At 47.0% G+C, this 26,032-nt stretch overlaps 1 protein-coding gene across 3 annotated transcripts in view; it reads right to left on the bottom strand.

Annotated features, from left to right (window-relative positions):
- GALNT14 (polypeptide N-acetylgalactosaminyltransferase 14) overlaps nt 1–26,032 on the bottom strand; it is a 1,160,089-nt gene that overhangs the window by 746,191 nt on the left and 387,866 nt on the right. For all 3 annotated transcript variants that reach the window (XM_078649861.1, XM_078649859.1, XM_078649860.1), the window contains exon 2: nt 13,190–13,359. In XM_078649861.1, the coding sequence (XP_078505987.1) occupies nt 13,190–13,359 (170 nt within the window). The remainder of the gene's footprint in view (nt 1–13,189; nt 13,360–26,032) is intronic.

Here is a 26,032-nt window from a genome sequence, read left to right as displayed (position 1 = left end):
TTTAAGACATCTTTTATTTTTTTTACTTTTAAATAGGGATTTTATTGGTCAAAAAGATAAAATACAATACAATATTCAAAAGCATATTGGATAATTATGTAAATAATATTGCAAAATGTTATGGGTGGGAAAGGAAAGGGAAAATAAAGGAAGAAATGAGAGGGGGATACAAAGATAGAGAAAGGGAAGGGATATAAATTCCATATTAAACTTTATAATTTGCATCAAAACAAATATGCATAGAGATTCCTACTATAAAATGTCGACATCTTTTACTGATTTTATGAAAAGAACAGTAACAAATATATAAACAAAACCCATCCCAAACCAGTTGACACAGAGCTGCAGGTCAACACAGCCCATGCCATACACTGATACAGATGTATTACACCCGTTCATACTCCTCACCAAGTGCGGCCTTAGTCATCAAGTATCTGTATTCGTAGACTTTACTTCGCCATCTGATGTGAGTACCTGTGAGCCCCCCGGGTCTAGGAACTTATCCAACAGCTCCCCCATACTCTCAAGACCTCCTCCGCCTTCTCATCACGTCTACACTTTTTGAGGCGCACCTCCTCTGCCACAGCCCATTCAGCCACATCATTCGCCATCTTTCCACGCTGAGTCCAACTTGCCCCATCCAGGTAATTGCAACCCTTCTCTTAGCCAAAAGCAACAACAGGTGTAAGAGTTTAAACTCCATTTTTCGAGCCTTATGCCGTCGTATATCTCGAAACAGGCAAACAACCGGATCCGCCTCTGTAAGCGTTCTCACTGCGGTAGCTGCACGCACAATAACAGTCATCCAGAAAGTGTGTACCACTAGACAGCTCCACACTAGATGTAAGAAAGTTGCCACAGGAGCCTGGCATCTGTGGCAACCACTGGGTTTGCTGGGATCCATTTTATGGAGAAGTACTGGTGTCACATTTGTATGGTGCAAAACCATTAAAGTGTATTAACTTAAACCTGGCATTATAGGAAATATACTGGACCAATGCATAGATTCTACAACATTGTGCGTGTTCTCTAGTTGGACCCATAATTTTCTCTCCCAGGCTGCCCGGGCAGGGTATGGGCAACAGCGCTATCATCCATCATGGCGTTATAGAAATAGGAGACCAAGTGTCTGCCCCAGGGCAGTTCCAATAACCCCAGAAAAGTGAGTGATGTAGTCAGAGTAGCAGGGAAGTTGGGCCATACATCTCTGACCATGGCTGCTATACTGGTGTGTGTTAAGAATTACCCAGGCCTTAGTCCACAGGCTTCTGGCGCAGCCTCATAGGTAATAACCTCCTCAGTGGGGTAGAGGTCTCCCTGGTTGCAGCCACCCTTCTTCCAGGCATTTATATTGAGTCAGCAAGTGTCTCAAATGCTGGTAGGTCCCAAAAGTTAAACACTCTAGCAAAGGAAGACCTTCCCAACTAACTTTGACAGTCCTATTCCAAAGGGAAACTGTGTGTCTGACAAGGTATGCTACTGAGGCTGTATCCCATCCCCCTGTCATCTGCAACTGTGGGAGCGAAGAAACTAGCATCACGTCTCCTAAGAGTGATTTTTCCCAGCTACCCCTTCAGACAGTCAATGCACAGTGTACTGTAGCTGAGAGGCCAAGTATTACAGTTCTAAATTGGGGCCCACAAGCCCATATCAGAGTAGTAAGGGGGGAGTGCAATCTCCACAGACAGCACAGGAAAGAGTGTCAAGTGGGTGCTGCATAGTATACAGGCAAAGAGTTAAAAATACCATCTTGTCAATGGCCACTTAGCCCATAAGGGATAGGAGGTAGTCCAAAAGTGATCCAATGCTTGCAATCCCTCAGTAATCATTTCTGTTATACTGCCTGCGTTTTTGTGGCGTGTGCGCCACTGGGACCCCTTGATAGCGGATCTGATCAGTTTTCCAGCATAGGGGAAAAACCGCAGAGAAGTCGACTCCTGGGCAGCCAAAGCACATAAAGGGAACAGCATCAATTTTCTGTAGATAATTTTAAGACTCATAAGCTCCACAAAAGCATCCAAGTATTGCAATAGGAGTGGATGGGATCTCCGAGGAGCCGAGAAACAGAAATAAGTGTCATCCGTGTAGAGTGACACTAGATGGTTAACACCTCCCACTCTGATACCCCAATCAGGCATGACCTATTAAATCTGTATTGCCAGGGGTTACAGTACTATAGCAACGATAAGGGGGAATAAGGGGCATCGCTGATGTATAGGTGGCATCATGTCGGCATATATTTCGAATTGCTCATTAGAATACACTATCTCAGCAATCCATACCTTGAATTTGGGGGCTCGTCCTTTACCCCACCTACAAGCTACCAGGCGCTTCGTTAGCAGCAGACCTAGCGCCGCAAACGTCCTGTGGTTGCCTCTACCTCTTTAATGTACCCTAGGAGGCCCCCATGCAGGTCTACAGCAATCTCATGGATAGTCATGGTGGGCAGGGCACTGAAAACCTCCCTCCAGTAATCTCGCACTCGGTGCCAAGTCCAGGCGAGATACAGGAATCCCGCACCCGAGCCTTCACACCTCCAGCAGTGGTCGTTTGCTCTCAGATCATACCTATGGAGCTGTTTGGGGTGTAGAATGCTTGTTGAATGTATTTGAAATGGATATTGAGAAACCTGCTGCTGGGCGTAGCCTGGCCAAATTTCATGCAAAAGGAACTCCAGATTGCATCCAGTATTTCACCGCCCAGCTCCTCTTCCCATCTTTTTTAAGCTAGCGAGGGCTGAAGCGCAGTCTCATCCTCGGATTTACAATAAAGCATAGCAATGAGGCCCCTTTTGGCCTGGGCCTCAAGTAGGCCATCTAAAGTTGTGAGAAGCCGGGGTTCCTTAAGGAACACCGGAATAGCACTTTTGGCATCACTCTTGACTCGATAATATGTAAACACCTCCAGCGGAGTACTAGGGGCATCCCTTAGATACTCCTCCAATGCAAGAAAGGTGCTCTGTCTAAACAAGTCACCCTAGCCTCTCAGAGCCCTATTATGTAGGTGTGACTAAGCTAGCTTTTTGAGTGTCACTACTAGAAGTGGGTGATGGCCAAGTGGCAGGCGTGGAGAATATATAGTATATTCACCTGTTTTTCTCAGTAATTTGTCCTATGCTTACAGTGTAGATTTGATTGTTGTATAGTGCTTAGGTCCTACCAAGAGTGAGGTACCAAAGAGTGATTGTAGCAAAACAGGCATTGACGTTGTCCGCTTCTATAGCCAAGAAAGGGAGAAATTAGGTGGGTCAATACCAGTGGGTGGTGAAGTGTGCCTGAGCACATATATAACAAAGCTCTAGATCAGTCGACCAAATCCCCCCCCATGGAATGGCAACATGAGGGTTTCTCGCCTTAACCGTGGCTTTTTGCCAGGCCAGGCAGGCCAGCTGTGTTCTAAGCGTCGTAAAATAAACTGCTCTAAGAGGAAGTGGTATGTTAATGAATAAGTACAGAAGCTTGGGGAATATAACCGTCTATATAAGCCCTATACATCCCGACAAAGAGAGTGGGAGTGCCATCCATCTTGATATGCGGTCAGTGCATCACTTGGAGGATGATTTGTACGTCACTATCCTCCTCCCATTTTCGGTCCGACACTTAGGCTCGCCCCACATCCACTGCTCACTCAGGGGCATGCATCTTCGAGCCCTTGTGAGAATCAAAGTGTAGTGTCAGTTTTCCCCATCGCCGAAGAGTTCTGTGATATAGCAAATTAGATTTAGGGGCTCTCTTGGTGCAGTTTCACAGCTGTTGAATGCCACTAAACCACCTGCAAGTATTCATTCTCCCCTCTATGGTCCACTATGGGGCACTTACTTGACCAATTGGATATCAAGAACCAGGTTCCGCCTCACCCCCTTGCAATGGGATGGCAGCAAGGGCGCATGATGGGGGGGCACAAGCGTACCTTACCTGGTACGGGCCTATTGCCCGATTCAACTGCAAGGGCTCAATCTTGCACCTCCTCTGCGCTCCGTCCACTGTGGCCATCAGAATTGTTTTCCCACAATACCTTATTATGTGGGTCTTCCAAATAACAAAACTCCAGGGCCATTGTTTGAAGCTTCAAAGTACCTCCAAGAACTGGCTTAATATACAAAGTATAGCCATTGAAAACCAACACTAGTTGTTTCAGAGACCAGGGTCCCTTCAGCTAATGGAAAGACAAGTTGGCTGGCAACAGACCACCATTATGGGCTCACTAATACAAAGTCTATATGCCGGCCTTGCTGATCCTGCCCCCTCGCCTGTCCCACATTCCAAAATTTGTGGCTCTGGAGGAAATGTTACTACATGTTCTCTGCTTTCCTGCCAGCAATTCAAGCCTATTGTCTTCTAAGAGGAAAGACCACATTTATACCTCATTAAAAGCTAACACATTTTGTGGGAGAAGGGTGAGCCTACTTCGAACCGGTTTATCTACTGTCCAGACTTTAAAGAACAGTAATGAAAGTTTTATTACAGTAATATTTAACAAATATCTATGTTTGCCACTAAATCTTATTTTTTAAAACTTTATACGGTCATATCTAAAGCTTTTTTCTAAGTAGACTTGCAAAACAATTCTTTCCAAATGTGAAAAATATGCTAGCATATACATTGAAAATAGTCGTAGCATACTGTTTCTCACACTTACCTAAAGTCTGGGTGTGCCTTACATTTACATATTATGCACCCACTACTTGTGGCCTAGACATTAATAATAGGTGACTTAGATAAAGTCATAAGTAGGTTTTTGGACAGATCCAATATTCTCGCATTTTGACTCATGGTATTTCAATCAACACAGGATTGCAAACAAGGAGCCCATGCAACATGGCAACTTTCTCTACAATAATCATATGTCTCATGAATATGCATATGCCAAATAAAGCCATAAAATACACCCCTGCACAGTAATGAATACTGAAGAAGGGCAAACGCTGTTGCAATGAGCCTGCTCCTTCCACCAAAATTGACCCTGGAAGGTTTCATCCATGTTTCTTTTTATGTTTGAAAAGCTTTATTGAAAAAATTGTTAACATGCATAGACATCAGCAAAAAAGAACAGATAATATGTTCAAATATAATAGGAAATATAAGCAGCGCTGATATCAATATTAAGAAACAAACCGCATTTTGTGGGGTTTTTAAAGATGAAGGGAGTGGGGGAGGGAGTGGAGAAAAAAGGAAAGAAGGGGGAGGGGACTAGAAATGAATCTAGCAATATATAAATATGAAATAGTAAAAGTATTAATTACAGCATATATGTAAATGAAATAAACGTTCAATACATAATGTTCAACTTAAAAATGATGTAACAAAAGAAACCTGTAAAAGATGACAAGAAGGGAGAAAGTCAAATTCTTCAAGGAGGTTTAAAATGTTCTGAATTGATATGCAGAGATTTCTTTAAGGCCAAACGTTCCAAGTATGAGGTAAAAGGTAACCAGAAGAGATCAGTGTTACTGATTGGTTTACGGGAGGAGGCAAAGGTACAGCCACAGCCCGTGGAGGGAGTTGCGGTGGGGCAGACAGGCGGGGCGGGGGAGGGGCAGGGTGGAGGGTGATAAACACCGGAATATGGATGATTGCAGGTAAGTAAACAATTAAATTAATAAAACGAATTTTGTAGCGTGCCCTGCATCGCAAAATGCGAGGCAGGGCACGGAACGAAATTCGTTTTATTAATTTAATTGGTAAGTTACCTGCAATCATCCATATTCCGGTGTTTATCACCCTCCACCCTGCCCCTCCCCCGCCCCGCCTGTCTGCCCCACTGCAACTCCCTCCACGGGCCGCGGCTGCAAAGGTAACATCCAGTCTGTGGAAATGACATAGAGTATTCCACTAACCTTGTATGGAAATGTTTGTGAGGGACTTCCAATTAGATGAAATGTGTTGAAATGCAAGAGCAAGCATGAGGTCAAAAAGACCATGTTCTCATGGCAGTAATTCTTGACCTTTATTATTCTCTTCCATCCTTCTCATCACCTATATCTTGTTCTCCTCTCCTTAAAATTCTCAGTACCCTTCCTAAAGCATCTCTTGTTTATAAATTGTTCACCTCTCCTAATCCAGGTCGTACTAAAACTAAACTGGAACTCTCCTGGGAAGTGGACTTTGATTGTACTTGGTCTGTTGCTGTTTGGGATAAGCTATGGTCCAGATCCATGTTTTTTTTATGACACTCCTGTCATAGTATTCCTTACAGTGTTGGATTGAAAACATATGGATGTTTACTCCTCATACACAAAATTGTCACTTGGCTTCGATGCTTTCCGAATATTACAAGATGATAGCTGCCTCAAAATTCAATCCATAACTGGCTGGCGAGTGTTTTCATTAGAAATTGGACAAATACAGCATTCCTACATAAACAGTGACATAGAGAGGAATGTTAGCCATCAGAATAATATATGAAAGCACCAAGTGATCAGGGGTATGTGTCTGGAGTTGTTGAGACACATACCTTCAGAGCCTTCGGTGAAGTCCTGAGTATATAAACCTTATTATAAAAAAAAGTCTTGTTGCAATGAACTTCATAAAGGGGTATAAGAAGAAAGAGCTAAATGAAAAACAAGGGTAAGCACAGTCTGGTAGAACAGGATTCAGGGGCAGGGATACAAGACAAAAGCAATTGTTCACAGTAGACTCAATTAGGAGGCACCATTACATCAATATGGGATGCAGCCGGTATCCATGAAAGAAACACCAAAGCAATAGTAAAAATGAAAATTTATCCAGCAATGTAAATGCTAACAAATGATGAGAACCAGTGAAGAAATTCCACCTAATACAATTTGGTATGATTTGCACATAAGTAAATCAAAGGCTCGGAAGCTGTAGGAGTGAGAATCGTGTGATCCAGGATGCATGTAGTATGGTAGAGGAGGTACCAGTATCTCCTCATGGCTATTGCTGGCTCGACAATGAGGAATTTTACCCAAATCACCAAGGGATGTGCCAACAAGTTGCCACAGAGCAGAGGTAGAATTCACAATCTCGATCCAAAAATGATTGAAATATCTGGGGCCCAAAATGAAGGGGCATGGAAAACAGTCCTTTGTGTGGCCCATGTGATTTCATCACTGCCGTCTTTGTTTGAGAGAGAAGTCAGCTCCAATAGTCTAAGATTGAACAATCTAGTAACATGACTTAATTAGGGCATATATGTTTTAATGAAATAAGTTAGATCAGAAGTGTGGTTCTCTGTAAACGTTTGGTAACATAGATAAGGCACACCAGTGGCAAAATGGTAGACCTCGCTACTGATGAAGGATGTTTTTTGGGCCCTGGGTGTCCGATATGATTTCACTCTCTCCTTATTTTTTTCTCTTTGACTAGTTGGTTTCTAAACTGATCTGAACTTCCCAGACACCCAAAATCATATTTTTACCAAAGTATTCCTGCTGTTGTTGCCTCAAGGTTGGCGTGTGATCAATGGGCAAGCCTAAGGGCTTGCGGCACAATGTTCAGCAGCAGTCCCTTGTGCCAGAAAGGTGTTTTAGTCTTTGTACTATTAATAAAGTTAGAAGAAAATACATTGATTCTGGCCCCAGAGGAAAGAGTGGTAGCTACTTAAACAGGCTATTGAGGAGACCTGTCACCATTGTGATGTGGGTTGTGAGAGCTCACACTCCATCCAAGCAGAGGTCAAGTACACATCCTGTCCACCAGCATATCCTTGGAGCACTCATGTCATGTTATTGTAAAAGGGTTTGGGAGGCATTTCTCCCACCCTTGAGTGTTAAGGCCTTGTAGCTGTTGGACGGAACCTATAAACCTGGAGGTTAAGTGCGGGTTTAATGGGCAAAGAGACATGGTTTCAGTTTTCCCAAACTTCAGTTCAGTTTGTTCCACTTTCAGGCTGAAAGGTATATATACAGTTCTAGGTTTTACTGCCAGGGCACAAAAGGCACGGACACTAGCTCTGGAATGAGAGATTGCCGTCATTCTGAGCGGCAAATTGAACAAATGGTATATTTGACATGAAAAAGCATAGATGAGAAATGTATTTCCGAATAAGGATGGCTGCTATTGTGGACGGCCTTTTGAAAGCATAAGTGATCTTTTTGTGCTTTTCTCCTAGGATAGTGCATTCAAGGCTTAGTGGGTGACCAAGTTTAATGAATTGGATTGATGCTATTAAAGAACCAAATCCTTGCAAAGGATTTTGTATACCAGCGAAGGACAGGCACAGGCGTGTGCTCACTTGCGTTGCATTTATTTACAGCCGATACAGGCGAAGAATGAACACTCTCACATGCTCTTACCCCCCCTCCATGTCACGGAGGCTCAAATGAGACTGCGGAAGTGGGTGAGACCTGGCTAACAATACCTCAAGGGACTCCATGGACTTGATTGTAGGTCAAGAAGAAGTTGTTTGCAAGAGATGAAAACACAGCCTAGAAAGACACTGGTGCGGACCAGCATGGTTATGTTTATATGAGATTTCTGCAGATTACACCAATGTCTTCCAATGGATACTTTTTAAAACTTATTTTTCTCCCTGGTAGTACCCAATTCCGACGTTCGGAACATCAATTTCCACAAAAAAGTAAGGAATCTCCAGACCCAATGTATTGGCTCCTCCTAACCTTAACAAAACACTGGCCAGAGAACACATTTAAAGTTCCTTCAGCTTTAGAACGGGTCATTGATTTTTTGGTTCTCTTTAGGTATCTCGTGAAGCAAGTCAGAGAGACTTCCATACCCCAAACACTCCAGTCACTTAGATATCTCTCAAAACCTAACCCTTATTGTACCAAGCACGCATATGTAATCTCAGTAAACCATGTCAAGCGTAGAGTCCTGCAGTAGAGCATTCTGCGTAGAGTCCTGCAGTAGAGCGTTCTGCGTAGAATCCTGCAGTAGAGGGTTCTGCGTAGAGTCCTGCAGTAGAGCGTTCTGTAGACACTGCTGACATATTTATATGTGTAGCATAATCAAAGTCCTGGCTTAAAGAGAGTCCAGATGAGCAGAGCCCTCTGGCATTTACAAAAACTTGGCACACTGTGGCAGAGTCTAGCTTGGCACACATAAATAACACTGGAATTGTATCAACTCAGCTTTTAGTAGGATTGCAAAAATAACATTAATGAGCTGTATTAGAAAGTGTTTTTAAAACAATGCACAGTAGCAACCACTTGGGTAGGTTACATCGTCAAGCTCTCCATCCACCAGTAATTTAGAAACTGCAGTTCTTTAACTTTCTATTCATTTAGAAATGTAGTCCTACTGCATACCACAGTGGAAAAGCCATTGCAGGCTAGGAGCAGCAAAAGGCTGACAAAATAAACACAATTGAGTTTTCAGTGTAAAGCCATCAATGAATGTCAATATTTGAGCAGCTCTAGTGAACCAGTGACAAATGTTGCAGTCGTTTTTTAGTCTTCTCCAGAACAGTATAAACATGGCATTCCTTTCCTTTCTGGTGTGTAGTGCATGGACATCATACTGTGATTTTCATTAAAGACAAGACAAGAGTGGACCCTATGATTGCTGTTTAAGGAGTGGTAGATTCCAACTACTGCAGACTGATATCAATATATCAGATGTTTATAGCAGCTGGGTGTCGTAGGTGGGACTAATCACAAAACATACTTGGAATTAAACTCTTCTAGTCATGTATGCAATAAAAGGGTCGAGGTGTGATTTAGTCTGAAGCTGGAACTCACTAGCCTTCCCCCTAGAGGCTAATGTGGGGGACTTCCAGTCTGCAGCAAGTACGGACAGCCAGACTTGAATAACACTAACAGGTAGACATATGACAAAGTCTAATGCTGCAAGGTGGGCAGCATGCTGCTTTGCAGTTACTTTGAGGTTCACCTGTGTGTAATGTGTTCACAAGTGGACCATGATGCCTAGGGTTTTCACTGTGGCTCAGTGGCATTCCACTCACACATTTTGAAACACAGCTATCAGGGCTGTAATATGGCAATATCTGAAAGAAAAGTTTTTAGAAAAACGAGTATCAGTTCACAGCTTAATGCCCATGTGTGAGAAAGGGAATTATTAAGATGGATAACCTTTCTTTCAGTTCATTAAAACCATAAAGGGATTCAACAGTACAGTGAAAAGAAAGAAACAGCACTAGAGGGAGCAGAATAAAATATAGATGTGCCAGCAGTAAATGTACGAAAAACAAACCAAAGACATTACACAGCTTAAAAGATTAAATACTTCAGATAGCTGAAATCCATAAAGAGATCCGAGGCCAATACACAGATTTAAAACCTCAAATAATACATCACCATAAAAGAAAATATCCTTAAAATGCTACTAATATAGAATCAACTCAGAATAGTTGGTTGAAAAGAATAGGAGCCATGATAACTGCATACACTGAGCTATAAAACGCTTCACACTGTCTCAGACACATGCACCAAAGAGCGCGAACGTGAATCAGTGGAATCAGATACTGGAAAGTCTAGGAGAGGACAAAGTTACACAGGATATTCATTTACATACATTACGGTAACTTGACGCACTTGGAAGAGGAAAGAATGCAGGAAGATTACCACCCTTTATTCTACTAATATAACATCGGTGCACGTGCACCACACAGCGGGTCTACCATCAAACCAATTTCCAAATCTGCTGGTTCTTCACCACCAGAAGTGTGCATCAAAGGAAGAATTAGTTATGTGAGGAAGATGTGTGCATTAAGGACATACATGTCCCAATTCAGTGTATTATTCAAATGCAGGCTGCTTCTCTCTGTGCCACAGTGTCTCTAGTACTTGTGATCTTTTTTTAATAACCTCTCTTGGTCACCCTGTACTCTCTGGCTTTCCACTCGTCTTCTTCAACACATACTACATGATTTCTCTCTTCCTCCACCTGTGCACAGATTCTGTCTCTCCCCTTGTCCCCTTTTGTGCTGGGAGTCAATCCACCCCTTCCATTCCCCATGTGCTGAATTCTACCTCTTCCTTTGGCTCTACATTCTCTTGCATACCTTATTTTCGCCGTGTTTAAGCAGAGGTCTTTCCAGTTCTCTATGGCGTCTCTCTTCCATTCCCTCTGTTCTCTGTTATTTCTAATCCCTTTTCTGCGCCTTTCCTCTCTGCCCTCTCTCTCATCCTTTCTCGAAAAACTCTTCTTGTTCCTTATTTCTCCTCTTTCCTTGCAGACTGTACTCTTTCTCATTCCCTTCGTCGCCCTGTGCTATCTGCCTCTTTTACTGCAGCTCACCACATGTTTCTATGACCTCTCTCATTGATCTTTTTCGCTCAATGATCACAGGCCTCTCTGACACCTTCTATACCTCTCATGCTTTTCATGTTTCCTCTCTCTCCTGCCCCAAATCCTAGCTATCCGATCAAAGGCCCCTCACTGTGCACAAAGCTCATTGGCCACTGTCTAAGGCGATGTTTAGCAAGGTCTGGGTGCAAGGCATGACTAAATGTCAAGCCATGTGTTCAGTGCCACTACATTTGATCCAACAGCGATGCACTGTGTGATCTTTGGCATGGAACCAGGGTGTAGGCACTGTTTTGGCTCAGAGCCTGTTTCAATGCCTGCAGTGAGTGTTAAAAGTCCTGGCCTGGAAGAGTCTCAGTGCGGGGAGACTAGGTAGGTGGCACTATTGAAGGTACACACTGTGCCTGTCAGATGCAAGGGATGGCTCAAGACCAAACCCTGTGCCTAGGGCCGAATGGCACGCGCTGCAGGTTCGAGGGGCATGGAGACTGAACACAAGATGGGCCTAAAGCCTGCACCCTATGGCCAGGACCTGCAGAGACCAATCAAAAGCAGCACATCATGGTACAACGGGTCTATGCACAGAGTGGGGGGTCCAGCAGGCCTCCAGGACCGACTGGCAATGACACATCTATTCCTACGCTGGCCTGGCACCACTGCATAACATACAAACGTCACAAAAAGTCTATAAACGTCAATGTACTTCCGTCAGCTTGAACTTAACGTCTGTTAATAAAAAAAACCATATAGAAATATCCTTAAAACAAGAGCGGAAGCGACGTTTTAGTCAAAAGTCCATACAAAAAAGTCATACCTCCCCTTCCAATGTACAGTCATTGCATCACTGATGACATCACAGATGGCATGCCATGGGATAATATTGATGACACAACTCAGGGCATCACATATCACATCCACACCAACGAGTTCACTCGAATGAACCTTTTGCCAGACGGGGTCGGCTCCGGACACGACGGCTGGGCTTCATCCTGGCCATGTGCACTGTGGGCAGACAGGGGAGCAGAGACCACTTCATCCACAGCCAGCATCTCTGGGTGCAGGGGGTCCCTCTGGCCAGGCCCAGTGCTGAGTGCAAAGGGCTGCTGACCCTGGAAGCTACTTTAACTCTGGTCAGGGGGGGGCTGTGGTATATGTCATTAGCAATAATAGCTTGGATCATTCCTTCAAAGAGCATGGCCTTGTAATGTTCTTTGCAATAAAGATGGTGCCTCAGGGGTCAGGTTATTTGGTCTAATGGCATAAAGTTTAGAAAAAACAAACATGAAGCACACTAAAAGCTCTTATAGCAGCAGAACTTTACCTTATGTAGTATTACTTACTCCCTCCTATTGCTAGGTGCTTACAACATCCTATTGCTAGGTGTGTACACCCTTCTGTTGCTATGTGTTTACACCCTCATATTGCTAGGTGCTTGCATCCTCCTACTGCTAGGTGTTTACACCCTCCTATTGCTAGGTTTTTACACCCTTCTATTGCTAGGTGTTTACAACCTCATATTGCTAGGTGCTTACAACCTCCTACTGCTAGGTACTTACACCCTCCTATTGCTAGGTGTTTACACCCTCCTATTGCTAGGTATTTACACCCTCCTATTGCTAGGTGTTTACGCCTTCCTAATGCTAGGTGTTTACACCCTCATATTGCTAGGTACTTACACCCTCCTATTGCTAGGTGTTTACACCCTCCTATTGCTAGGTGTTTACACCCTCCTATTGCTAGGTGTTTACACCCTCCTATTGCTAGGTGGTTACACCTTCCTAATGCTAGGTGTTTACACCCTCATATTGCTAGGTACTTACACCCTCCTATTGCTAGGTGTTTACACCCTCCTATTGCTAGGTATTTACACCCTCCTATTGCTAGGTGTTTACGCCTTCCTAATGCTAGGTGTTTACACCCTCATATTGCTAGGTGTTTACACCCTCCTATTGCTAGGTGTTTACAGTGTCTAGAAGTAATTTTGGAAAGAATGAAATTACCTGACATGTCGAGTGTCTCGAATGGCTCGATCACTGGGGATCCGCTCACTCTCTCGCTGATTGAACGCGTAGAGTTTGTAAGGGTCTTCTCCGGCCCGCCATTTCTGTGCACTTAGGTACCGCCTCTCTTCAAACTGGTCCCAGAGGTCATCCCAGTCAACATCCGTGCCCTGCGCATAAGAAGGGACAGTCGGGCGGTCAGTTACTCTTCAACAGTGTTCTATAAGACATCAGTCATCAATCGCTCTTTCATCTAAACCTATGGCCCAATGCCAGTCCAATGTCAGGATACCAGCTCAAGTGGCAATATGGCACTGCGCAATAACTGCCCAACTTTTACTACAAATCACTTTAGGAAATCCCACGAAGAAGGGGCAGATATTTTTAAAAACATTTCTTCCAAACTAAAACAATATAATTTGATGTTTCACTTGATTCGCTTAAATAAGTCGCAGCTACAGTAGCACACTAAAGAACAACATGATTGCAATCAAGAAAGGTGCAACAGTTTTCGATACTACAATCAAAATGGCATTTATCCTGCTCAAGCACTGCTAACAATGTAAAAAGTACATTCTCCTGTGCCACCTGCCCTTTTTCCACACATCTTTGTGCCTGCTATGCCTGGGCCACCCATTTTCATCCACTCACGCATCCAAGCCCTGCTTAACACCTCAAAGTGCAGCATCCACCACACCTTGACGCCTCCTACTCAACATCCGCTCAGTTGTCAGACACACCATTAAAGTCTGGGATCTCCTGCACAACCTCTCTAAGAATCTTCCCTTCATTAGGTTGCACCCAACACCCACCCCCACCATCGCAGTGGCCCCTCTCCTGGCTACAAGATTGCAAGACAGCCCAAACCTGGAGGAGGACTAGCCATCATCTATACAGAAAATATTCACTGCTCCATCACTTCTGTAAACCCCAGTGACCATCTCGATAACCTTCCTTTCAAACTCAACATTTCAAGCAAATCCAACCTGGGAAGGGCCTGGCTCTACAGATTTCCTGGACCCAGCTACAACTTCAGAAACACCATGAGGGGCGTCATCACCCCACCGGTGCTTGACTTCAGCTCCTTAATCCCCTTCAATTACCTTAACGTTCACCTGGAGGACCACAATGACCCAAAGACCAACAAACTCCTGGAATATGTGAACACACTCAGTGAAGGACCCCACCCACATCACCGGGCATCTCCTCCACCCTCTTTTTACAGACTTCTCCGACATCACAGAGGACAAGCTCATTCCCCTCTCTCATCCGATCCAACCTCCACCTACCATGGCATTATGGAACTACATTCACTAAAACCACCCAACACAACTGGAACAAGATCCCAGAGGAAATCTGAATTCTAAACCTGCTGCCCACCATATCTAGATGACCTCTCCTAATCTATCACCAGCTTTAACTCCTGGATCACCTCCTGCACGGACACCATGGCCCTGCTGGAAACAATCATAACACAAAGGAGTAGATCGCAAGCAAGCTGCACACAAATGACCTACATCATTCATAAAACAATGAACACAGCTGGAATGCTAATAGTGACACACCACAACAAAAATGACAGACACATCTATAGATCAGCCTTCGGGGTTGAAGACCAACATCACAGATCCACCAATCAGATTGAAAACAGCTCCAACAACTCTAAATACATGTTTTCTATTGTTAGAAGCGGCTGTCTCTAGTTGGCAGAGGTATACACTTCTGACAAATAGGGACACACCTTTTCTAGTCAGGGCAAGGAGATCACACACTTAGATAACCCCTGCTCACCCCCTTGGTAGCTTGGCAAAGCAGACAGGCTTATCTCAGAGGCAGTGCGTTAAGCATTTATGACCACATACAGTAATAAAGTGAATACACTACAAATGGACACGACACAGTAGTATTATAAAAATAAGTATTTTTATATAAGGCTTAGCACAAGACCAAATAACGACAAAAATATACCACAGTCTTAATAAATACTCTTGGAAGGAAAAATAATAGTTCAAGCACGGTTTCTTCTTAGCACAAAGTCTTTAGTATCAAAAGCAACTCTTCTTCTCTAAAACACAGTTCTTGGCAACAATGTAACCCACACGGGAGTCACACGACGTCGAGGCAAGGTTAATCCAAAGGTTCGGCGTCGACCGCGAGGAGCGCTACGTCGAGCCCGGAGTCGCACAGACCCCAACAACACAGTACCTTGGAAAAAGTGAAGCACTCGATGATCAGCGGCGTCGAGATGTCCGGCGTCGCGTCTTCGGCGTCGATCGAGCCTCAGAGTCGGGGCGATCTGCAGCGGCGTCGACCGAAGTCAGGCGGGAGCAGCGCTCACGGAATGAAGCGGGATACGGCGTCGTCGATGTCGATGTTGCAAGAGTGAGCAGCGCTCACGGCGTCGAGAGGGCTCGAAGTCGATGCGATCAGCGGCGGTGCAGACACGGGGTCACTTGGAGCTGGAGCCGAACTCACTACTCACTGGCGTTGCTGCTGGCGTCGATCGGGCCCGGCGGCCGGCGTCGAGGAAGCGGGACACTGGAGCCGTTACTCACGATGTCGAGCTGGATTCGGCGGCGTCCGTCGGCGTCGAGATTGCTGGATTCTTTCAGAGGTGCTGGATTCACAAACTCCAGCAAATAGCACTTTAAGCAGATGAAGTCCTTTAGCCCTGTGACTTCAACAGGAGACTGGCACTCTTCCAGCCCTTGGAGATTTTCTCAGCAAAGAGTGAGAGTACACACAAAGTTCCTCTCTCCTGGTTCCTTGGCAAAAATAAAGAAGCAATGCAGGATTCCCCCAACAAACAGCACTCTGGCAGAAGGGGTAGGCAGTCCTTAGATCAGCAGGCTTCTTGTCCTTGGTTCAGGTTTCCTTGTCAGAAGTGATCTGATTTCTTGGTTCAGGGGTCCTTCTCTTATACCCCTTTTTGGCTTTGATCCCTTTGTCCACGCAGGGGAAATTCCCCCCATCCTGGGTTTGTTGTGGGTGTTGCCAGGCCAGAGCACCTGGCCTATTCACTGGGCAGGGCAGAGTCCTCAGCCGCTCAGCAGGAGCGGAGCCAGCATTGTCACTGGCAGGGGCAGGGCCATCAGCTGCCCGGCAGGAGGCGGGCCAGGAAAGTCCCAGGCAAGCACAGAGTCATCAGTCGCCTGGCAGGGGGGCGGAGCCAACATTGTATCAGGCAGGGCAGGCTATCAAGAGCTACTCTCCCCTACTCTCAGTGCAAATGCCCCACTCATCCCACACTGACTCATTCAGACTCTCTGGAGCCACCCAGCTCCTGTCACACGCACACCAGAACCAGCAGAGACCGGTAGACAGTTAGACAAGAAAATAGCTACTTTCTAAAAGTGCTATTTTCAAACACAGAGTCCAAAAACCATCCACACAAACGGATGCGTTATTAAACCCTGAGTTCAGGGATACCAAACTCGACATTGCACCATGCTCCCCGAGCCCGCTAGGATTATAACATTAATAATCCTGGCAGCCCATTCTAACTGATGGAGAGCAGGCTACCTTACAATAGTGAAAAACGACTATGGATGTAATTCACTATTAGGACATGCCAACCTTGTCAGGCTTGTCCTACCTTATGCTTACAATGCACCCTGCCCGTGGGCCTACCATAGGGGTGACTAAAATGAAGTTAAGGGAAGGTTTAGGGACTGGCAAGTAGGTGTACTTGCGCAGTCCTCGTGACAGTCAGACTGCACGTGGTCTGGCAATGGCAGACCTTCAGACATACTTTTACTAGGCCGCTCTTGTGGGTGGCACAACATGTGCTGCAAGCCCACTAGCAGCATTTGTATTTACAAGCCCTGGCACTCCTGGTGCACTCTACTAGGGACTGACAGTAAACCAAATAAGCCAAACATGGAAGTCAATCAATACAGCAATTTCACATAGGGAGCACTTGCACTGTGGCACTGATCAGCAGTGGCACAGTGCCCAAAGCATATACCAGCAAAAACATCGTAACCAGAGGAGGCAAACAGAAAAAATGGAGGAGAGACTCATGCCAATGATGCCAGGTCTAACACGTGTCCCCTCCAGCTGAAATGTGGGGAGAACTACCCTTACCCTAGGGAGTCCTCATCACTAAGGCGGAAAAATCTGGACAGACCATCAGCATTGGCGTGATCTGTGCCAAGGCGGTGTTCCACCGTGAAGTCCATCCCCTGTAGGGAAATGGACCACCTCAACAGCTTTGGATTCTCACCCCTCATCTGCATCAACCATCTGAGGGGCCTGTGGTCTGTCTGCACCCGGAAGTGAGTCCCAAACAGGTAGGGTCTCAGCTTTTTCAGTGCCCAGACCACAGCAAATGCTTCTCTTTCTATCGCACTCCACCTCTGTTCCCTGGGAAGTAACCTCCTGCTGATGAAGGCTACAGGTAAGTCTCGGCCCTCTTCATTCACCTGAGCTAGAACAGCCCCCACGCCATGCTCTGAAGCGTCCGTCTGGACAACAAATTCTTTAGAAAAGTCGGGTGCCTGGAGTATGGGTGCTGTGCACATTGCAGTTTTCAGGGTGTCAAAGGCTGTCTGACAGGCGTCAGTCCAGTTCACAAGTCGTGGCTGCTTCCTGGAAGTCAGCGAAGTCAAGGGGTGCACAATGTTACCATAATCCTTGACAAACCTCCTGTAGTAACCCGTGAGACCCAGGAAGGCTCTCACCTGAGTCTGGGTTTTGGGCGGTGCCCATGCCAGGATGGTATCAATCTTGGGTTGCAGGGGGGCCACCTTGCCGCTCCCTACTTGGTGCCCCAAGTACACCACTGAACCCTGCCCAATCTGGCACTTACTGGCTTTGATTGTGAGGCCTGCTCTGCGCAGGGCCAACAACACTTCTTGGAGGTGGCACAAGTGTTCTTCCCAGCTGGCGCTGAACACTGCGATGTCGTCCAGGTAGGCGGCACTGAAATCCTCCAGCCCAGCCAAGACCTGGTTGACCAACCTCTGGAAGGTGGCAGGGGCATTCTTCATCCCAAAGGGCATAACCCGGAACTGGTAGTGCCCATCTGGTGTGGAGAATGCTGACCTCTCTTTTGCCCCATCGGTCAAGGCGATCTGCCAGTACCCAGACGTTAGATCAAACGTACTAAGGTACTGGGCAGCCCCTAACCGATCGATGAGCTCATCAGCTCTGGGGATGGGGTGCGCGTCAGTCTTGGTGACTGAATTGAGTCCTCGGTAATCCACACAGAACCGAAGTTCCGGTGAAGCACCAGGCGCTGCAGCCTTTGGAACCAAGACCACGGGGCTGGCCCAAGGACTGCTAGAGGACTCAACCACCCCTAGGGCAAACATCTTGGAGACCTCCTCCTTGATGTATGCTCTGACCTTGTCAGTCACTCTGTAAGCCTTGTGCTTGACAGGAGTGCTGTCCCCGGTGTCTACATCATGGACACACCACTGAGTAACACCAGGAATCAAGGAGAACAGATCAGGGAATTGCCCCAACAAATGGCGACAATCCTGCTGCTGTTCAGGGGTCAGTGTGTCAGAGAGGACAACACCATCCACTGACCCATCTTGCTCTTTTGCATACAGGAGGTCAGGAAGAGGCTCACTCTCCTCCTCCATTCCAGCATCTGTAGCTAGGAGCATGCCCACTTCGGACCTTTCTAAGTGGGGCTTCAAACGGTTGACATGCAGGACCCGCAAGGGGTTCCTGGGAGACTTTAAATCCACCAGGTAGGTGACATCGCTCTTCTTCTCCACAACCTCGAATGGTCCAGTCCACCTGTCCTTGAGCGCACAAGGTTCCACAGGGGACATGACCCAAACTTTCTGTCCAGGCTGAAGCTCTACCAGAGTGGCCTTCTGGTCGTACCACCGCTTCATCTCCTCCTGGCTGGCCTCCAGATTTGCCTGAGCAAGATCCCTGAAGCGCCTAGTCTGGTTCCTAAAGGCCAGCATGTAACTGTATACATCCTGGGGAGGTTTCCTGGGAGATTGCTCCCAGCCTTCTTTGACCAGACTTAAAGGTCCTCTTACCGGGTGACCATACAAAAGCTCAAAGGGGCTGAACCCTAGAGACTTCTGTGGCACCTCACGGTAAGCAAACAACAGGCATGGCAAGAGGACGTCCCATTTACGCCTCATTGGTTCTTCAAGACCCATGATCATGCCTTTAAGGGTACGGTTGAATCTTTCAACCAACCCATTACCTTGAGGGTGGTAAGGAGTGGTGAACTTATAAGTTACCCCACACTCCTTCCACAGAGACTTCATATAGTTGGAAATGAAGTTGGTGCCCCGGTCTGACACCACCTCTCTGGGGAACCCCATTCGGGAGAAAACACCCATCAGTGCCCGTCCCACCACGGGGGCAGTCACTGTTCTGAGAGGGATGGCTTCCGGGTACCGTGTGGCATGGTCCACCAAGACCAGGATGAACCTGTTGCCCAGGGCTGTCTTGGGGTCCAGTGGCCCAACAATGTCAATCCCCACCCGGTCAAAGGGGGTACTGACCACGGGAAAAGGTTGGAGGGGAGCCTTCTGCTTCCGCCCGCTTTTCCCACTTGCCTGGCAAGTCTGACAGGTCTTGCAATGGACATCTGTGTCCCTTCGCATCTGAGGCCAATAGAAATGGGTGACAAGCCTGTCATAGGTCTTGTCCTGCCCCAGATGTCCAGCTAAAGGAACGTCATGAGCCAAACCCAGTAGGAAGGCTCTGAAGCGCTGGGGTACCACCAGCACACGGGCTGACCCAGGCTCAGCAGCCTTAGGCTCGCTATACAGGAGGTCGTTCTCCCAGTAAACAAAATGTGACCCTGACTGATCACCTGAGGTTTGGGCTGAGGCCTGCTGCCTCATACCCACAAGAGAAGGGCACACTTTCTGTTCTGCACAGAATTCTTCCCTGGAGGGGCCACCATCCTGCTGCCAGTGGGTCAGCTCGGGCAGGTCTCCCAGTTCAGCAACTTGCTCACCTGTGGGTTCCAGGGCATACCCCTCAAGGTCTGCCTCCTCCTGGACCACGGGAACTACGGGGGACGGTTTCCCGCGCCCCCTGCCTCTTCTCTTCACAGCTGGGTCCTGGGCCATACTTTCAGGCTCCAGAACCCCATCAACACCCTTACTTGCTGTCATGGATCGAGTGGTTGCACACACCCACTCTGGCACACCCAACATTTTCAAATGTGTCTCCCTCTCCACCTTAGCCCAAGGGGAGTCTTCCAAATCATTGCCCAGGAGACAATCAACAGGCATGGCGGGCCTCACAGCAACCTGAAGTGTACCCGAAACTCCCCCCCATTCAAAGGAAACTTGAGCTACCTCACACTCTCTCTGGGAGTTGTCAGCAGCTATCACAGGGTAGAATGCGTGGGGAACAACCTGCTCTCTGGACACCAAGTGACACTTGACAGCTGTCACACTCGCTCCGGTGTCTCTGAGAGCTTCCACTCTATGGCCATTAATGGTCACCCACTGCCTATGTTTCTTAGTGTTACTAGGCAGAGGGGGTGGAGGGACCAATTCCATGTCTCCTAGAGAGACCAGGGACATCTCCGCGGGACCCTCCCCACCATGGGCAACCATCTCCTCCCCTCCCAGAGCTACACTAGCCAACTGACAGGGTGGTGCACTGGGTAGTGCACCAGACTTCTTCAAGGGACACTGAGGGTCATAAAAACGGTGTCCTACCTGCTTACAAACGAAGCAGGTCAGTGGGCCCCTATGACCAGGTTTACCTGGCGGGGCCTCTGATTTCTTCACAGGGGGAGGCTGGGAACCTTTCCCTTGGTTCCCTTGGGGATTACTTTGGGGCCCTTTCTGGGACTCCTTCTGTTTACCCCTGTCCCCCCCACTCTTCTGCTGGGGACCCTGCCCACCTTTGGCTGAGTCTCCCACTGGACCCTTGTGGACCCTGGTACTGACCCAGCGGTCCGCCTCTTCAGCAAGTTTTCTAGGGTTAGATATCTTGCTATCAATAAGGTGCTGGCGCAGCTCTGGAAAACAGTTATTAGACAAGTGCTCCCAAGCAAACAAATCATAAAGAGCATCATAACTTTCCACTTTGCTGCCCTTTACCCAACCATCCATGGCTCTGCAAAAATATGACACATACTCCACCCACGTGGTACCAGGCAACTTCTTACATTCTCTAAAGGCCTGTCTGTACTTTTCTGGGGTTAGGCCATACCTTAACATTAAAGCATCTTTCATATGAGCATAAGACGTCCTATTCTCAACAGGCATGTCTAACAGGGTATCTCTTCCCTCATTCACAAAGCGACCCCACAACCCCGCTCCCCAATCCTTCTCAGGGACCCGGTGGGCCAACAATGCTAACTCATATGCTTTAAACCACTGACCAATATCCTCATTCTTCTGAAAATCTTTGATCACATCTTTGGGAAAATAAAACCTACTTTCTGCAGGCACAGATGGGACGCTGCCACCAGAGGGATTCAATTCTAACTCCTTAGCTTTGAGCTCCATGTCCCTCACCATTCTCTCACGCTCAAAAGCTAACTTCTCTCTTTCAAACTCTAATCTTTTGATCTCCAAATCAGCTTCTCTCCTGCCTCTTGCATTCTCTATCTCCAACTGCCCATTTATCTTAAGTTTTGCCATTTCCACGTTGTAGGCTCGCTCCTTCGCCCTTTCTTCTCTTTCTTCAGGGGAAAGACCTTTGGAGGAAACACTGCTGCCAGGAGGGGATACAGGCCCAGTCACGGGCACTTCCTCCTCCCCTTCCTCTGTCGGTACCACCACCGGGGCAGAGGGATTCCTGGCCTCTAACCAGGCTTCCAATGCTTTGCGAAATTCTGGTTTGTTTTTGCAGCCTGTGGTAGGAACTTTAAATTGCTTGCAAAGGGATTTCAGCTCCCTTAAGGAATAATCACTTATCTTACTCCTATCAAATTCCTCCTCAACAACAACAAGGGGAGTGACTCCGGCGTCACTCATGGTCAAAACTGGCAGTTTCAAAAATCAAGCTTCAGGAAAAGCGGAGAACAAAAATAGAATATCCAACCAAAACAGATTGTGGCTGCGCTATGGTCTGCTTTCACTATGTAGCGCACACTAATCACTGCACATGGGTCATAAATGCAAAGTTCAAAATCCCACCGCTGACCCACCAATGTTAGAAGCGGCTGTCTCTAGTTGGCAGAGGTATACACTTCTGACAAATAGGGACACACCTTTTCTAGTCAGGGCAAGGAGATCACACACTTAGATAACCCCTGCTCACCCCCTTGGTAGCTTGGCAAAGCAGACAGGCTTATCTCAGAGGCAGTGCGTTAAGCATTTATGACCACATACAGTAATAAAGTGAATACACTACAAATGGACACGACACAGTAGTATTATAAAAATAAGTATTTTTATATAAGGCTTAGCACAAGACCAAATAACGACAAAAATATACCACAGTCTTAATAAATACTCTTGGAAGGAAAAATAATAGTTCAAGCACGGTTTCTTCTTAGCACAAAGTCTTTAGTATCAAAAGCAACTCTTCTTCTCTAAAACACAGTTCTTGGCAACAATGTAACCCACACGGGAGTCACACGACGTCGAGGCAAGGTTAATCCAAAGGTTCGGCGTCGACCGCGAGGAGCGCTACGTCGAGCCCGGAGTCGCACAGACCCCAACAACACAGTACCTTGGAAAAAGTGAAGCACTCGATGATCAGCGGCGTCGAGATGTCCGGCGTCGCGTCTTCGGCGTCGATCGAGCCTCAGAGTCGGGGCGATCTCCAGCGGCGTCGACCGAAGTCAGGCGGGAGCAGCGCTCACGGAATGAAGCGGGATACGGCGTCGTCGATGTCGATGTTGCAAGAGTGAGCAGCGCTCACGGCGTCGAGAGGGCTCGAAGTCGATGCGATCAGCGGCGGTGCAGACACGGGGTCACTTGGAGCTGGAGCCGAACTCACTACTCACTGGCGTTGCTGCTGGCGTCGATCGGGCCCGGCGGCCGGCGTCGAGGAAGCGGGACACTGGAGCCGTTACTCACGATGTCGAGCTGGATTCGGCGGCGTCCGTCGGCGTCGAGATTGCTGGATTCTTTCAGAGGTGCTGGATTCACAAACTCCAGCAAATAGCACTTTAAGCAGATGAAGTCCTTTAGCCCTGTGACTTCAACAGGAGACTGGCACTCTTCCAGCCCTTGGAGATTTTCTCAGCAAAGAGTGAGAGTACACACAAAGTTCCTCTCTCCTGGTTCCTTGGCAAAAATAAAGAAGCAATGCAGGATTCCCCCAACAAACAGCACTCTGGCAGAAGGGGTAGGCAGTCCTTAGATCAGCAGGCTTCTTGTCCTTGGTTCAGGTTTCCTTGTCAGAAGTGATCTGATTTCTTGGTTCAGGGGTCCTTCTCTTATACCCCTTTTTGGCTTTGATCCCTTTGTCCACGCAGGGGAAATTCCCCCCATCCTGGGTTTGTTGTGGGTGTTGCCAGGCCAGAGCACCTGGCCTATTCACTGGGCAGGGCAGAGTCCTCAGCCGCTCAGCAGGAGCGGAGCCAGCATTGTCACTGGCAGGGGCAGGGCCATCAGCTGCCCGGCAGGAGGCGGGCCAGGAAAGTCCCAGGCAAGCACAGAGTCATCAGTCGCCTGGCAGGGGGGCGGAGCCAACATTGTATCAGGCAGGGCAGGCTATCAAGAGCTACTCTCCCCTACTCTCAGTGCAAATGCCCCACTCATCCCACACTGACTCATTCAGACTCTCTGGAGCCACCCAGCTCCTGTCACACGCACACCAGAACCAGCAGAGACCGGTAGACAGTTAGACAAGAAAATAGCTACTTTCTAAAAGTGCTATTTTCAAACACAGAGTCCAAAAACCATCCACACAAACGGATGCGTTATTAAACCCTGAGTTCAGGGATACCAAACTCGACATTGCACCATGCTCCCCGAGCCCGCTAGGATTATAACATTAATAATCCTGGCAGCCCATTCTAACTGATGGAGAGCAGGCTACCTTACAATAGTGAAAAACGACTATGGATGTAATTCACTATTAGGACATGCCAACCTTGTCAGGCTTGTCCTACCTTATGCTTACAATGCACCCTGCCCGTGGGCCTACCATAGGGGTGACTAACATGAAGTTAAGGGAAGGTTTAGGGACTGGCAAGTAGGTGTACTTGCGCAGTCCTCGTGACAGTCAGACTGCACGTGGTCTGGCAATGGCAGACCTTCAGACATACTTTTACTAGGCCGCTCTTGTGGGTGGCACAACATGTGCTGCAAGCCCACTAGCAGCATTTGTATTTACAAGCCCTGGCACTCCTGGTGCACTCTACTAGGGACTGACAGTAAACCAAATAAGCCAAACATGGAAGTCAATCAATACAGCAATTTCACATAGGGAGCACTTGCACTGTGGCACTGATCAGCAGTGGCACAGTGCCCAAAGCATATACCAGCAAAAACATCGTAACCAGAGGAGGCAAACAGAAAAAATGGAGGAGAGACTCATGCCAATGATGCCAGGTCTAACATCTATAGTGAAGGAAATCACCTCTCTTGCAACTGGCTCCACGACAGGTACTTCCTCACATGATCTATGAACCTAGCCCTCACAGTAGCTTAGCAGTAAAATCAGCACCATACACAACATACCAACTGGATTGTCCTACCCTTGCTGCCCTCCAACCAGACAAAATGAACACGATGGAAAACACCTTGAACCTGCTGGCCTATCATTACTTCTCTGGAAACCACCAACACCTTGCACTCCATCTACTTGGGAGCATCACAGGATGCTTGGACAGGCTTCATCATCACCAAAGGACTAAAACCCATCAGCACTGTCCTTTGATACTCTGTCATCGCTGTCACCTTCCCATATGCCAGGAAACATGCCACCATCTTACCTCAACTGAAAAGAAATTCTGTGGGTGCTGAGACACTGGCAAACTACAGACCCATCTCCTTGCTACTTTACACACCAAACGTCCTGGAAACACTTGTCAACAAATGACTGTTGGCTGAGTCCCTTAACAACAACCACATCCTGGACATTTCCCAATACGGATTTTAGCCCAACTACAGCACTGAATCTATCCTCATTACCGCCACCGATGACATCGGACTTATCATGGACAAGGCAGACACACTGCCACTCATCCTCCTTGACCTCTCTGCCACTTTCACCACGGTCTCCCACCACATAGTCATCCAACGCCTCCACCAAATTGGAATACTCTGACCCACATTCCAATATATCAGATCCTTCCTCTCTATACGCACCTAGGGCCCGATGTAGGTAAATTAGATTTACCGATTCATAAATACCGAATTTTACCGATTCGGTATTCATGAATCGGTAAATCTAATGTAGGTAATTTTTCGGTAAAAAATACCAAATCGGTAGGATTCGGTATTTACCGATTCTGTAATTACCGAATCGGTATTTATCATTGATTCCTATGGGCCTTGAAGCCCATAGGAATCAATGGCAAATACCGATTCGGTAATTACCGAAACTGTAAAATTACCGATTTGCCAAGGGGGACAGGGTGTCACTTTGACACCCTGTTGCACCCCTGATTCTGGCTTGTGTGCCATGTGGCACACATACATGCCCTAGAGCCCCAGGGCATGTATGTGTGCCACAGGGCACAGATGTACATGCACAGTTGTGCATGTACACTAGAATTCGTTATTTACCATGCAATAGTATTACATGGTAAATAACGATTCGGTAATGGCCTGTGGCACTGTTTTCAGTGCCACCTACATCTGTATTTACCGATTCGGTAAATTTACCGATTCGGTATTTTACAGAATCGTTACATTTACCGGATCGGTAAATATACCGATTCTGTATATTTTAATGCCCCTACATCTCCATTTGCAAATACCGGTCGGTAAC

This window comes from Lissotriton helveticus, chromosome 6, assembly GCF_964261635.1.
Source record: "Lissotriton helveticus chromosome 6, aLisHel1.1, whole genome shotgun sequence".
NCBI lineage: Eukaryota > Metazoa > Chordata > Amphibia > Caudata > Salamandridae > Lissotriton > Lissotriton helveticus.
Note: the sequence above shows the minus strand (reverse complement) of the source record. Positions and strands in the feature narration are given on the sequence as shown.